This window comes from Pezoporus flaviventris, unplaced genomic scaffold, assembly GCF_033815535.1.
Source record: "Pezoporus flaviventris isolate CSIRO_AGI_PZ_B2104156 unplaced genomic scaffold, CSIRO_AGI_Pfla_v1 ptg000035l, whole genome shotgun sequence".
Classification (NCBI taxonomy): domain Eukaryota; kingdom Metazoa; phylum Chordata; class Aves; order Psittaciformes; family Psittacidae; genus Pezoporus; species Pezoporus flaviventris.
In genome coordinates this window covers 3,253,304-3,266,705 of record NW_026892583.1, presented here as the reverse complement: position 1 = coordinate 3,266,705, position 13,402 = coordinate 3,253,304, and the positions used below count along the sequence as shown (strand labels likewise).

The following is a 13,402-nucleotide window of genomic DNA, read 5'->3' as shown; positions in this document are numbered from 1 at the left end:
GTCTAGCTGGCAATGCCACATTGAAAGGACTGAGCTAGTAGAAGTACCAGAAGTGTTATTTGTTGTCTTAATATCTTGGGGTTGATGTTTCTTGTAAGTGGTATCTTGGCTCAGGTGAAGCACTGGGTCAGCTTCACTGTTTCCATGATGTATGAGCATCTTTAGTAATGCTTTGCAACATCCCTGTGCTTCAGCTAAGTCTTACATGTGTTAATTCAGAGCACCTAAGTATTTCTATTCCTAGTATATAGTTAACAGTATTTGTCTGACAGAACTGCACAGACACTGAAGTGGCAGCAGGCAGGGTGAATTGATAGGTTTTAAATTGACATTGTGGTAGCATCAAAAGTGAAAGTCAATTTCGCATCAAAAGTTAAATTCAATTTCACATCTAACTGGATAGCAATAATAGGCCTGAAGAGGTTATGTTTGTTTAAGTTACATATACTCTTCACATTGATATCTTGAGTGATAACAGTTTTTTGTCTTAGGGAAACTACTGAAAGGACTTCGGTGGGGCAGTCTGCAATTAACAAATATTAACCTTGGATAAGTTTCTTTGGTTTTAGCTGAGTACCCTTCTTTGTTCTGATACCATAATAAAGTAATCAAAATACACATCTGATCATCATCAGTGTTTTTATTATGAAGATGTGTTTGCTTGTTTAATACAAGCAACACGCTGTGTCAGACACGCTTCCCCATCTCAACTGGCATGCTGGAGGCAGGGGAATAGTATTACTTCAGTTCCTTTGTGCTGAGTCTTCCAAAAGCAATGCTTCCTGGATTAATTTCATCTTCCCACCTTCTCTCGTAGTGTGATCATGGAAAAGTACTTTCCAGCCAGAAATTACTAAATACTAGTGCAGGTGCAAAAAACCCACCCCAAACACTATTCCAACTAGTAGGTGAGAAGCCAGAAATGCTGTTGTGTGACTTGATTAGACGCAGTTATCTGCCAAAATACATACGTACATACGTACCATTCAAAGCCTTCAGTAGTATTTGATGACAGTGTTCACTGCATTCATCACAAACTTTTGTGTTTTAAAATCTTTTATGTGCAAATAATCTTCGCTACATCTTTCACTGCTTCATCTGATGTACAAAATTCCCTTTGTAGGTTAGTATAATGTCTATGATTGCAGAAACATCTAATAACTGGAATTCTATGCTGGTGTCTTTTAAAAAGCTAGAAAACCAGTAATGAGTAATTATCAAAGAAGCTAGTTTCTACATAAAGCAGAGCAGTGGCTTTAGCCAGAAATTTTCAGGTGGTGTGTTTCAGATGTGGCTCTGCAAAGATCTGCTGAGGGGCACAGAAGTGAATATTTCAGGCACTGACAAAGCAGTAGAAATGAAGATTATTCAGCATAATGAAAGGTGATTAAATATTACAAATAGTTTGTTACTGTTTCATTATTCTGAAAATGGAGTGAACTGTAGAAGCAGGGAACTTACGTTCATTTAAGACATTAGGAATGGACTGGGTTTGCATGTAATTGTAATACTTGTGTGTTTTTCTGTATGTCTGTAATAGTGGGGGGAAGTTTCATCCTGATTTCCCTGAATTTCTTCACAAGGAGATGGGGGCAATGTAACTAAAACAGATGTATAGAAAGAGGAAATACTGTCTGAAAATATGCTGATTAAGCAGGACACTACAAGACACTGACTAGTACACATCTATTAAATGACTTTTAAGATGAGGAGGACTCCTAAATGTAACTGACATTATCCTTCATTAATTTCTTCAGTTCTCTTCAAGTTCCACTCCAATGCTGAGACAGAGAATGGGGACAAGGATTTATTGTCAAATACATTACCTTCTTGCTGATTACAGCTGTTTCATTCTTTTTTCTTTTCAAGTCTAAAATGTACATTCTAAATGCATTGTCATTTTAAGTCTGCTTGCTTGCTTAAAGTAATGCACACGGATTATTGCTGCTAGTTAGCTCTACAGTAATAGCAGTCTCATAGAAGGAGTGATTGTAGTGAGTTAAGGAAAAAAGTCAACGAAGTGTTTTGTTATTCTTAAGGATTTTTGCACTGGCACAGTGTATTAAATGTTGAGACCCAGGAAATCCTGACTGGAAAATAACCCACATAAATGACCTCACAGGAATGTGATCTTAGTATGATTATTGAGAAACCAGGAATCAAAACAAACACACACCCCCTGGCAGTGTTATAGAAATTCCATGAAGTCTCTAAAATATCTAAGGACTGTTTAATCTTATATCTAACCAAGCAGCTGTTGCTCATTTATTGAGCCAAATTATTTTGTTTCATACCTTGACTTGCAGATGAATTGACATTCAGAGTTTTACTGAGGTGCTGGAGAATGGAAAAAAGAAAAACAAAGATATCAGATGTTAAAAGATGCTAATTTTAAATTGAGACTTGGTGCTGAAGTTGAAATATGAAAATAGTAGTTGTTTTTATCTGATACTTCCAAGGAGATTTAATGTTCCTAAACGAAGCTTCATTAAACTTTGAGTTGTCTACAATGTACAGTCTAGCACTGAAAAGAAATAGCCGAGCTAGCCACTGGACTGGTTGTAGTGTGCATTACTGCTGCTGCACAGATTATCTGGACGTTTCAGAATGCTTAGTCTGAGATTGTTATTGTAATAGTGCAACTAAATTTCTTGCTGTAATGACCCCAATGAGGGTATCAGTGCCCAGCACTGCAGGACGTACTGTGTACATCTGCCTGGCTCGCACAGAGTAAACTGCTGAACTCTGTACTGTGTAGTAATGCCTTCAGGCTTGCTGTGCTGAAGGCACATCTCCATCAATGGCTGTTAAGCAGGTCACACGGCTTTTTCTGGTTTTGATGAGCATTTAAAGTGGGATTATATAGGTTTGTATTGACAAATAGATACAATAGTAGCAACTTTAACAAAAATATTTAGTATTTCTCATTCTGTTTATAAATGTGTGACATTTTTCCTGCCCTTTTGACAAACAAAATCATCAGTGTTTGAAAAATGTTTGTGATGTAGCATCAACTATGTTTTACTAATGGCTAATGACTTAATTTAAAACTTTTTGTTACAGAATAAGACATAAATGGTAACAAAATTATCCACAATGCAGCATTTGTAGGTAGACCTCTATTCCAGTGCCAAGAATCTTCCTGAGAAATACTCTTAGAAGAGTAATAATTATCCACCTTCAGACCTGTATTACCTAGCAAGTAACCTAATTCTAACCTGACATTTTAGAATGAAAACCACAATCTTGCTGGTACTTACCAAGCTTTTTACATACCACCAAAGAAGTCAGGGTTAGAGAAAGGGAAACTGTGATTTCTTTATTACCATTATTATTATTATTATTATTATTATTATTTTAGTTATCCATTATTCTTTCTTCATTGCAGTATTAGTGTTATCCATAAGATTCATCTGATTACCTCTGACATCCAGTCTGCACTCTATTTCAGCTTCACCACACTCATTAACAGCTTTACAGGTATAACAGCCACCATCAAAGGGAGTGGGTTTCCGGATCTCCAGGGTCAGCACACCCTGTTTACTGAACATGCGGTATTTGGCATCCCCAGAGAGATCCATTTTGTTTTTGTACCAGAATATCTTTGGCTGAAGAACACAAAAGAAGAATTTTAAAACAGGAGGTAGAAAATAGAAGAACTTTGCCATCAGACGTTTATGCATTATGAGGGCTATATGTTATACACCAGTGTTAACAGTTTCTCAAGGAACTTCTCAGTCAGAACAAACTCATGAAACTAATAATTCAAATGCTTGGTGTTTTCTTTAACTCTGAAATAGCATGTAGAGAATGTAGGTCTGTTACCTATTTTATTGCAGTTTTTACAAAATCCCACAAACAGCCTACAAATAAATTCCTTCAGGATTTTATTTATTAAAATAAATTTTAATGCTTCATCATGGGAATTGGATTGCCCAGGATATTAGAGTAGAAGCGTTATAAAGGTCCATGGTTGTTTTGGGCTGGGAAAGGATTTTTCAAACCATTTAGCATATCTTTAGCAACTTAAGGAATTTCAGACTAAGGATCCTGTTGGCTGAGCAATAGATGCTCTGTACCAATTCAAGCTGTTGTGTTTTGTTTCAGAAACCTAAAAATGTACCTTTAAATTTTATAAATGAAATTTTGAAAAGGAAAAATCTGATATAAAGCCAACTGCTTTTGTTTATTTCAAGCTCATTAATACCTATAGTGAAGAAATAGGCTTTAAAGAGTAGAAGACCAATCTCTCCATCTGTATTACTTTCAGACATAATATCCTCTGTTTCTTCACCATAATAAAACTTCTGCTCTGTTTTGTAGAGTGCTTTTGAATCTACTCAATCACTTGTATCTGACCTATGATATACATTCAGTGCCTCCCAGTTGCCATGCTTAATTTTCCTTAAAGATACCAGCTGGAGATTTTCCTGCCTCAACATATTTGTTGCTTTTTCTATAGCTTCTTGATGTTTCTGGTATATGTCTTTTATTTCAACACTGCTACCAGGGCATGAATATTGGCTCTGATTGAAGTAGTAACTTAACTTTTTCATGCCATGCAGATCATATCCGAGATATGCTTGATAATCTATGGTTGTTCAGAACTGGAAAACTCTACCAATAGAAGCCACTCTCTGTGGAGAAGACCTGTTATAGTGTTGTGCCTTAGGTACAGAAACTTTCTGTTAAGGTTAATTTGGGCAATGCAAGTTCAGAAATGTATCTGGAAAAGCTGCTTTAAGAGCATTAAATGTACTGAAGGATGCATTTGTGTGCTTCAGAGTAGTGTGGAAGGAAGAACCAGTGTGCTCAGATTCAAAAGCCTGCGACTGCTGTATTTAACAGCTGTGAAATATGCAGTTTTCTTAGAATCTTAAAACCATGGAAACGGGATGAAGTGGATACAGATGCACAGAAAGGTCAGTTAACCAATAGGGAATATCATTACTAACACTGTCATTTCATGATTAATCTTAGCTGGGGTAGCTACTGGAGGATGGATTTTGCCTGGAGTTGCTGGTATTTCTTTTATAATGTTCTTGTTCTTTTGCAGCTATTTACTTGGGTATGCTGCCTTTTTATATTTGAGTTTTGCCCGGAGCTCTTTCAGAATCCAGTGAACTGCAGCAAATGGTTGCATTAAAACTATCTTGTTTGGAGGGGTAGTCTGGGGGGGTGTGTAATTTAAACATTGAATATTTACCTTACATGCTTTTCTATGTAGCTATCAGATCCTTGTGCAGGCATGAGAAAGGGAGAGGAGCTGGAAATAAGCAGCCAGAAGGGGAAGGGAAAAGGAATATTGCATTTTTTGTGACTGTACTGATTTATATTTATGACAAGATTATGTCATAATATGGTAAAGTCCTTCACTGCAGACAAAAAGCATATTTCCCTTTTTTGAGAAACCTAAATTTAGCTCTTATCTGATACAGTTTTTTCTGCTTGTTCCCGACTAACAAAAATGTACATCTTTTTGTTCTCTTCAAAGAGACTTCAACAAATACATTTAGACTGAGAAAATATTCCTGTGAGACTGGGGGGGACGGGGGACAACAAAAACCCCAAAACCTCGCATGACAGCAGGTCTTATTCTAGATAGTCTTGTAAAATAGCTGAGACTCTCAAAAAGTTCTATGGATGTACTGACATACTGGTGTTTGTACACATTATTTGTGTCAGTGGAAGAGGAGATTACATTAGTTGCTGTTTTCTTGCAAGACTGAAGAGAATATACATTGTCAGATACTTTTTTGTTGTTGTTTAATGAGTAGATTTTATGTCCACGTGGTGCATTTTCAATGGTTTGATGTTACCGTAAGCAATGACTGTCCTTTCCTCTGTCTCCTTTACTGTATTGCCCACTGGTTCTGTGCACAGCCCCCCAAATGCTTGCACCAGGCATTCTGGTTAAGCCTGAATGAGGGGGAAGATAAAAAGCCTTTTTCTTAACACAGTCATGTTGTACTCTGGTCACACTGAACTGGCATGAATTCTAAGGCAGCATCTTGGCTTGTTGCAACAATATCAGTGACAGTTGATGTAATCTGTACCTTGGGGATTCCTCTTACAGCACAGCTGAGTGTGGTGTTGTATCCTGCAATCACTGAACGGTTTACTAAAGGGTGAGTGAATTTAGGAGGTTCGGAGAAGTCGTGTTCTTTGTAAGTAGGTGGCTTATAAGTGGTGCCTGCAATTCAAAGAAACAAACTAGTAAGAACTGTGTTAAGAACTGTGTTATCAGTTCTGTTGACCTGTGTACAGCCTCTCAATTTGCCTGTATGATTTAAAGAAGCATCAAAGCTATGGCTTTTATATCACAAATCTTTAAATTCACTTCATTTTAAAACACATCTAATGTTTAATGCTTTAGTTGAAGTAAAAACTCCTGGCAGTCTTGGGGTTTCAGCTTCTGTTACAAATATGAAAGCCGTACGGCTGCAGGGGAAGTCTTAAACTTATAATCCTAGAATGTAAATATACCCCCCCCAGTTGTATTATTTTAAGAAAATAATGTATTTAATCACACAGTCTTCTATTTTTGAACAGATGTTCATGTTAGTACAGGAGATCTGCCTAGATAAAGGCTCTTGATGCTAAAATACTTTCTGAGTGCTAGTTACTATGTAATGACAATATCTCCAGTGGTCTGTCTAGTAATACTGTATTTTCCATTTACCAGTGCATTACTCCTGGTACTTAGCAGCTTTTGTGATCTCTGTTTTAAAGAATGTGTTACCTGTTTTTTGAATATAGGCAGGCTTTTTGGTGGTTGCAGCAGTTTCACTCAGTCCACACAGATTTTCACTGAAGATTCGAAAAAAATACTCATTTCCCATAATCAGGTCTGACACTACACAGTTTGTGCGACGATAGTGATCAAACACCGTATACCATTCCTGTAACAAGACTACACTGTTTAGAAAGATGATATGAGAGGTCAGACATGGTGCTAGTTTTGGTACAAACAGATCCTTCTTGCTACAGGGAAAAGACAGGTATTTAACACTAACCTGTGAAAGTAATGTTGTGTTGCTACCCATGAAGATCGACTGATCTGTTTTCTTACTAGGTATGATAGATGTGCACATCTATCAATGGATACTTGCATTTTTAGAGAAAAAACCCACAACTCTTTACATTTTAGCCCTATTTGTATCTGGGAAACCTGATACAAGATGTGTCCTCAGAAGGTGACTACTTGATGGGGACTTCCATGAGAGAGATTTCCCAGTTTGACTGTCATACATACCTCTCCCAGTATATACCCTTGTATTTGAACATCTGAATTCAAGTCTAAGTCTTCCTCCCTCCCCTTCAGCTTTTCCCTGCATGTATGAAAAATAGAATTCCAAATAAAAAAATTTATAATTCTACCTTCTGAGTAGAGCTGTCTGTCCGGCCACCACCAGAAACAGGAAGGCCAAGACTCTTTTTAAAATATTCTCTACTGGGCATTTCTATACATTTCTATACTTAGCCTTTTACTTCTTTCTAGATTTTATTCTTTGAGGTTCTGCCATAGGGCACCTTGAACATGCAAATGGGTCATGAATTCAGCTCTTTTCCTCAAGTCTCTGCGTTCGCAGAGCAGGCAGCTGTTTAAACTCCACACAAAGTCACTGACTCAGTGCTATTTCTTACCATTGTCTTTTTGTCAGCTTTCTGAACTGTGTAGCCCGAGATCTGTGCATTGCCATCATCTTGTGGAGGTGACCACTCCAGGGCTGCATTAAATCCCCAAACATCTACAAGCTTTACATCATGTGGAGGACCAGGCTTGTCTGCAGGGGGGACATGAAAAGAAAGAAACAAACTTAGCTTTTGGTTCAAGATCTAAGAACTTTGTCATTTCCTCCCATGAAGGGAAAAAGTACAGCTTGATAGCAATCTGTAATTGTTCCATAGCAATGCACTTCATTTATGTGAAGTTGAAGCTGTAAACAGGAAAGTTGGGACATTTTCAAATGCCCTCTTAATACTCTTCTGAGTACTCTTGTGAAAACTACTGAGAAATAGGCAACGCAGTAGAATTAGTAGCAGGAACGAGACAAATTCCTCCTTAAAATGGCATAAGAAGTTTGTGTTGTTTGGATGGATGTGAATAAATCTTTAACTACAGTTTTCCTACTTGCTGTGTTACCTCAGTGCAATTTCTTAGCCATTTAGGTACACTGAGAATAATATAAATAACAAAGTATTTATATTATAAAATAAAATATATGTGTATATATTCCTCTCAGCTAAGGAAGGCTGGGATTTGAGAATATCCCCAACTTGTAAGGCTTTTTAAAGGAAAGTCTCACAAAAGGTAGAGAGAGACAAATTTGCTAAATGGATGCCTTGTTTGCAGTAGTGTTTGTGTATGTGACAAACGCTTTCTCTTTTTTGGACAGGCGTTTTAAACAAAACTGATTTGTTCCCTTTTAGTTGAGCAAGCTGCCCAAGAAGTAAGAAGTTTAATACCTACCCTCCAACTCTGACTTGTATTAATCTCTGTGATAAGATTAGTTGCTTTTTTTAGCCATTCATTTTATATAGGAAATAACTCTGACAATGGCATATGCATGTGCTTTTATGCCTCTCTACAGTACCAAACAGTGGGTGAAAGATCTTTGATACAATGCTGTCAGAGCGGTGTGCTAGAATCTAGAGTCAGCAGCCAGTTTCAGAAAGGTGCTTGGTGTGTAGGGTGCCCTACTCCCCTTTACCTGAGTCCTTTGGGATTACTCTACTTTAGCTGCTATTTACTTGTTTTGTGGTAGCAGAACTGCAGCATCCTCTTGAGCAGCAGCAGCTGGTGACATTAAGACATATTTGCTCCAGTTTGTTACTCCTTTCTTGTCTGCTGTTGGCACCACTGCATACCCCTTCTGCCAACATTACTTTATAAAACATGGAGCAGGATACAGTGTTATGTTTTTAATTCCAAAGCATCAAGGGTTATGTTTTAATAATCTTTTTGTGCCACAATACATGTTCTAAAAATGTATTGATACACTGGAGGAAATTTGGGATGACAGTGTGAAAATGTGGGGAAGGAGAAATAAAAACAGTTATGGAGAATGTTAAATAGAGCTGTGATAAGGAGAAATAGGAGACTGCTGGCTCAACATTAATGAAATCTGAGTAGAGATGATCTCACAATATATCTCACAAAATCCCAAGGGAAGTTACTGAAAATCTGGCCTTGAATCCCTTTAAAATGACTCGAGGAAAGACTAGAAATTGTATAATTGAAAATAAGCCTCCACTAAACCTCGAGCTAACTAGACAGTCTTAACAGAGTAAAGCATTAAACCTGAATGTTCCAAATTCACAGGACTGTGTCCTGTCATTTCTGATTCTCAGAACAGTAGAGGTATACTAAAAAACAAATCTCTGAAGAGCTGTGGAACACACAGGTAATCCCCCTCCCTCCAAAAGTCTCTAGGACAGAAATAATTCCAAGCTGGGAAAATACAGTGGGAAAATGAGGTGGTCCACTTGGCCCTGCTCTGAGCTTTGTTCTGGTCATCTGTTATTAACCATTGCTGGTGAAGGGATTCTGAGGCAGCTGGATCTTTGGATTGTTTCTGATTGGCCGCTATTTTGTTTTAGATATCTTGATGTTGTCAGGTTCTTACCTATGATTTGTATTGCTATTGCAACTTTATCAGCCATGTTTTCTATCTGAAGAGTGATTTCATATGCTCCTGAGTGATGAAGCTCTGCCTTTCTGATAAAAAGGATTGTATCCGTGTTGCTGTTCCGAATTCCCACATCTTTGGAGTCTAGAGGTTGACCATCTTTCAACCAAATGATTTTGGGTCTTGGTTTACCCTGAAAAGAAAAAAAAAAGAAGTAATAATTATTTTTTGTAGGCTATCATAGCTTTCAATTTTCCTTTTTTTTTTTTTTTTTCCTGTTCTTTAGTGATCTCTAAGTCTAGAAAGCCTAACTTAATTTCTGGAGTTGAGATTGTAAACTCTCAAAATACTAATTTAGTTAGAGAAGAGACTGAAGTTGTGTTGAGAACAAATCCAGAACAATATTCTCATGCTGGTCTGGTCTCTTTACCAGGATGGGTGAAGCCAGCAGCTGATCTGGCTTGCTTTGGTTATTATTAAGTAACAGACTTCTTTAGTGTCTGAGGAGTTTATTAGCTTTCTTTCCCTTCTCCCTTTCTTAAAGCATTTGATTCTCTATCCCCAGGTTTTTTAAAGATCTTTAAAGAAATTGTTATAATCTTGAAGTCTTTGGATGTGAAACTTACTGTGTAATTCCTTCTTTCCTTCTGCATTACAAAAATTGTTTTGGTGACTGTCAACCTAAGCAGTCAGTGTTGCTATACCCATGGAAGATGATTACATCTGTGGTTTACATCCCTGTCATTCAGCCATTTCCAGGAAAACTGTTAGATAATAGTTCTCCAAATGCTGTTTGAGTACTACTTCTGCAGTACAGGTCCAACCAAGAATCCCAAGAGAGCAGAAAAGGGCCATATCGTATTTCTCAACTGTATTAATAGTTAATCTAGCAGAAAATAACTTGGAGGTTTTTTTTTAAGTTTCTGCCAGATTAACATGGTGAAACAGTGGAACACAGGGTTAGGTGAATGCCAGGAGTAGCTCAAATGGGTGGGGAGAGGAAATGAGACCATCCAAGCCAGCAGCCAGGCTGCCCTAGAACTCAAGTCTAAGAACATATACTGCCCTCCACCTCCAGTAAGCATCAGAGAAAACCCTCTAGAAGGCTCCTTAGCTCACTGGGTGTCTGTAACATGCCTTGTAAGACTATTTCCTACAGGGGGAAATGAGCATACTCAGACTCATGGTTTAGGTGCCTAAAGGTAGGAAGAATAAAAAGAAATCATTGTGCTTTGCTGCACTTTTGTTTCAGGTTTGTCTGGTATTTGCTCAGTAAGTCTGTGGAGTATAATTTTATTTTTCTGTGGTATTGGAAAAAAAACTTTTCTTATTAGAGTCAGGCCAAAAGAACACTTAAAGGACTTATAAAACACCTAGGAAAGCTTTTCTTTAATAGATGTTCTTTTCTCTGGCATTGAAGTCATCAGTTGTATTGTAATTGATTTTACATCAGGGCTGTTAATAAACCCTGAATGAGCAGTGGGGTTGGATCTTCCATTTCCCCCATCTGGTAACTAATTTTCTTACTGCTTTTTGCCAAGAAGTACAGTCACCTCAGGCCTGTAGCTCTGAAATATTATATACCAAATTATTTTGTCCAGTTTGTGTACCTTCAGCCTGATCCCATATCATACAACCTGTACAAATACCTGTTAGAGGAAGACATGTCTTGCCTTCTTCAGCTAGAAGGTATAGTAGAATTTCTTGAACAAGGAAAAGGATGTGTTTTGGTGTTCTGAGGTGGTTTGGATTTTTCCCATACCCATGTCTATTTATTGGTGAACTTGACAAGAATTGACTCTATCTTACTTTCCAAATAGGTTTTCAGACTGATTACAAGATTTAATAATTCTTGATGGATTGAGTAATGAGGTGAGTCAAAGAACTGGCCCTAAATATCTTGGCAAAAATGAGCATGAGAAACCATAGCATTATCTTTACTGTAAGATGTATCTTGATGACAAATCAAGCTTTCGTACTGCTAGTGTTCTGGTGTGGTTGATCAGATATGTTCAGTCACAGCACCTCCTTTTTTGAGGTGCAGTGAGTGCCAGTGAAAGGTTGCAAGTGTTCATAGTGTTGGTTTTCATATATTTATAGACTGTGAAAAGCATAAACAGATAGAAAGCATGTTCCTAATACATATCTAATAGGATTGGATTTCTGCAATGTGTAATAGGTAATCTGAGAGAGAACAGTGATTGACAGTGGGTAAATAGCACATCAGAAAAAGTTCAGGGAGCTTATTGGAGGGGAAGAATGAATTGAAATGCTTTTACATATTTATATTCAAACAAACATGATTGGCAAGATGACTTCTTAGCAATACTGTGAATTTTATCCCCTAATAGCACAGAATATCCCATCAATCATGTCTCCACGTAGTTAATTTTGAAACAAGAGTGTGCTGATTCCCTTCATTTCAGCAGAATGTCCCACCTGCTTAATGTACTCAATAGAAAAGGGGTTAGTGATAATGTTGTACTTGTTCTTTTCTGTACACTTTAATCTAAAGATTTGCAAATAGCATTTGCCCCAGGATGCCTTGACAAGGCATGAAATAGAATTTAGCATTAAATGACAAAGTAGTGACCTCAGATGTCACTGTCAGGGTTGCACAGACACTGAATAGGGAGAGATACTGACTTACACTTTAGTTAACGTGCTGCCTGCTTGTGTTCCCAAGCTCAGGCTTCACAGTAATTCCCATGTTTATGTAATTTCTCCTATATTCTTTTTATAATTTGAAGATCATATTTATATCTACTGAGTCTTTTTCTTCAAGAAATGGTCAGTGATTTAACCTGTTTCAAAATGTGAAGTGAAATGTTCCCTTTGCTTTTTTGAGGGGGAAGCTCATCAGCTTTGCATATTTTAAGTAGCTTTCGCAGTATTAAGAATTGTCGCTGTAGCTGGAATTCCACACTGTGACAAATTCCCTTTTAGGAGACAAGAGTTTATGCCATCACATGATTTGTCTGTCAGTCAGCTACTCTGATGTCAGATTAGCTTAGTATAGTTTTGAGAAACTGACAACAGGGTGAAATACCGAAACTTCAGTTAGAGAGAAAGTTTCCACTGAGGGAAAGCCAGGGAAGACTTGGTCTTCATCCATTTTGCTTGGCAACAAGTGAATGATCAGGCAGGATAAGGGAAGCTCTGGATTAATTACTGTATGTACTTTCTCCAGCCTGGAGAACTGAGGACATGTTACCTAGGGGAGTAAGGCAAATCTTTGGGAATATTGCAATGCAGCTGCTCTAATCAGAAGAGGTGGCTGGTTATGATGGGAAGATGATATGGGGGTGTTGTTTTAACCCCAGCTGGCAACTAAGCACCCCATTGCTGGTGGGGTGAGAAGCAGAAAAGTCTTTGTTACGTAAGCACTGCTCAGTAATAACTAAATGGTTCCTAAACTATCAACACCGTTTCCAGCATGAATCCAAAATGTAGCCTTGTATTAGCTGCTGTGCTGGAGAGAGACTCTTCATCAGGAACTGTAGTGATAGGACAAGGGTTGATGGGTTCAAACTTAAAGTTCAGGTTAGATATAAGGGAGAAGTTCTTTACTGTGAGGGTGGTGAGGCACTGGAACAGTGCCCAAAGAAGTGATAAATGCTTCATCCCTGGCAGGGATATTCAAGGCCAGGTTGGACAGAGCTGTGGGTGACATGGCCTAGTGTGAGATGTCCCTGCCCATGACATGGGGTTGGAACTAGATGACCTTAAGGGCCTTTCCACCTCAAACCACTCTATGGGTCTATGAAGAA

At 37.9% G+C, this 13,402-nt stretch overlaps 1 protein-coding gene across 1 annotated transcript in view; it reads right to left on the bottom strand.

Moving 5' to 3' along the window:
* Positions 1-1,679: 1,679 nt before the first annotated feature.
* MYBPC3 (myosin binding protein C3) overlaps positions 1,680-13,402 on the bottom strand; it is a 59,688-nt gene continuing 47,965 nt past the window's right edge. The window contains exons 29-35 of the mRNA XM_061462218.1: positions 9,630-9,825; positions 7,648-7,787; positions 6,743-6,902; positions 6,057-6,193; positions 3,422-3,608; positions 2,295-2,337; positions 1,680-1,781 (exon numbers count right to left, since the gene is read on the bottom strand). Coding sequence (XP_061318202.1) covers positions 2,327-2,337; positions 3,422-3,608; positions 6,057-6,193; positions 6,743-6,902; positions 7,648-7,787; positions 9,630-9,825 — 831 coding nt within the window. The 3' untranslated portion in view covers positions 1,680-1,781; positions 2,295-2,326. The remainder of the gene's footprint in view (positions 1,782-2,294; positions 2,338-3,421; positions 3,609-6,056; positions 6,194-6,742; positions 6,903-7,647; positions 7,788-9,629; positions 9,826-13,402) is intronic.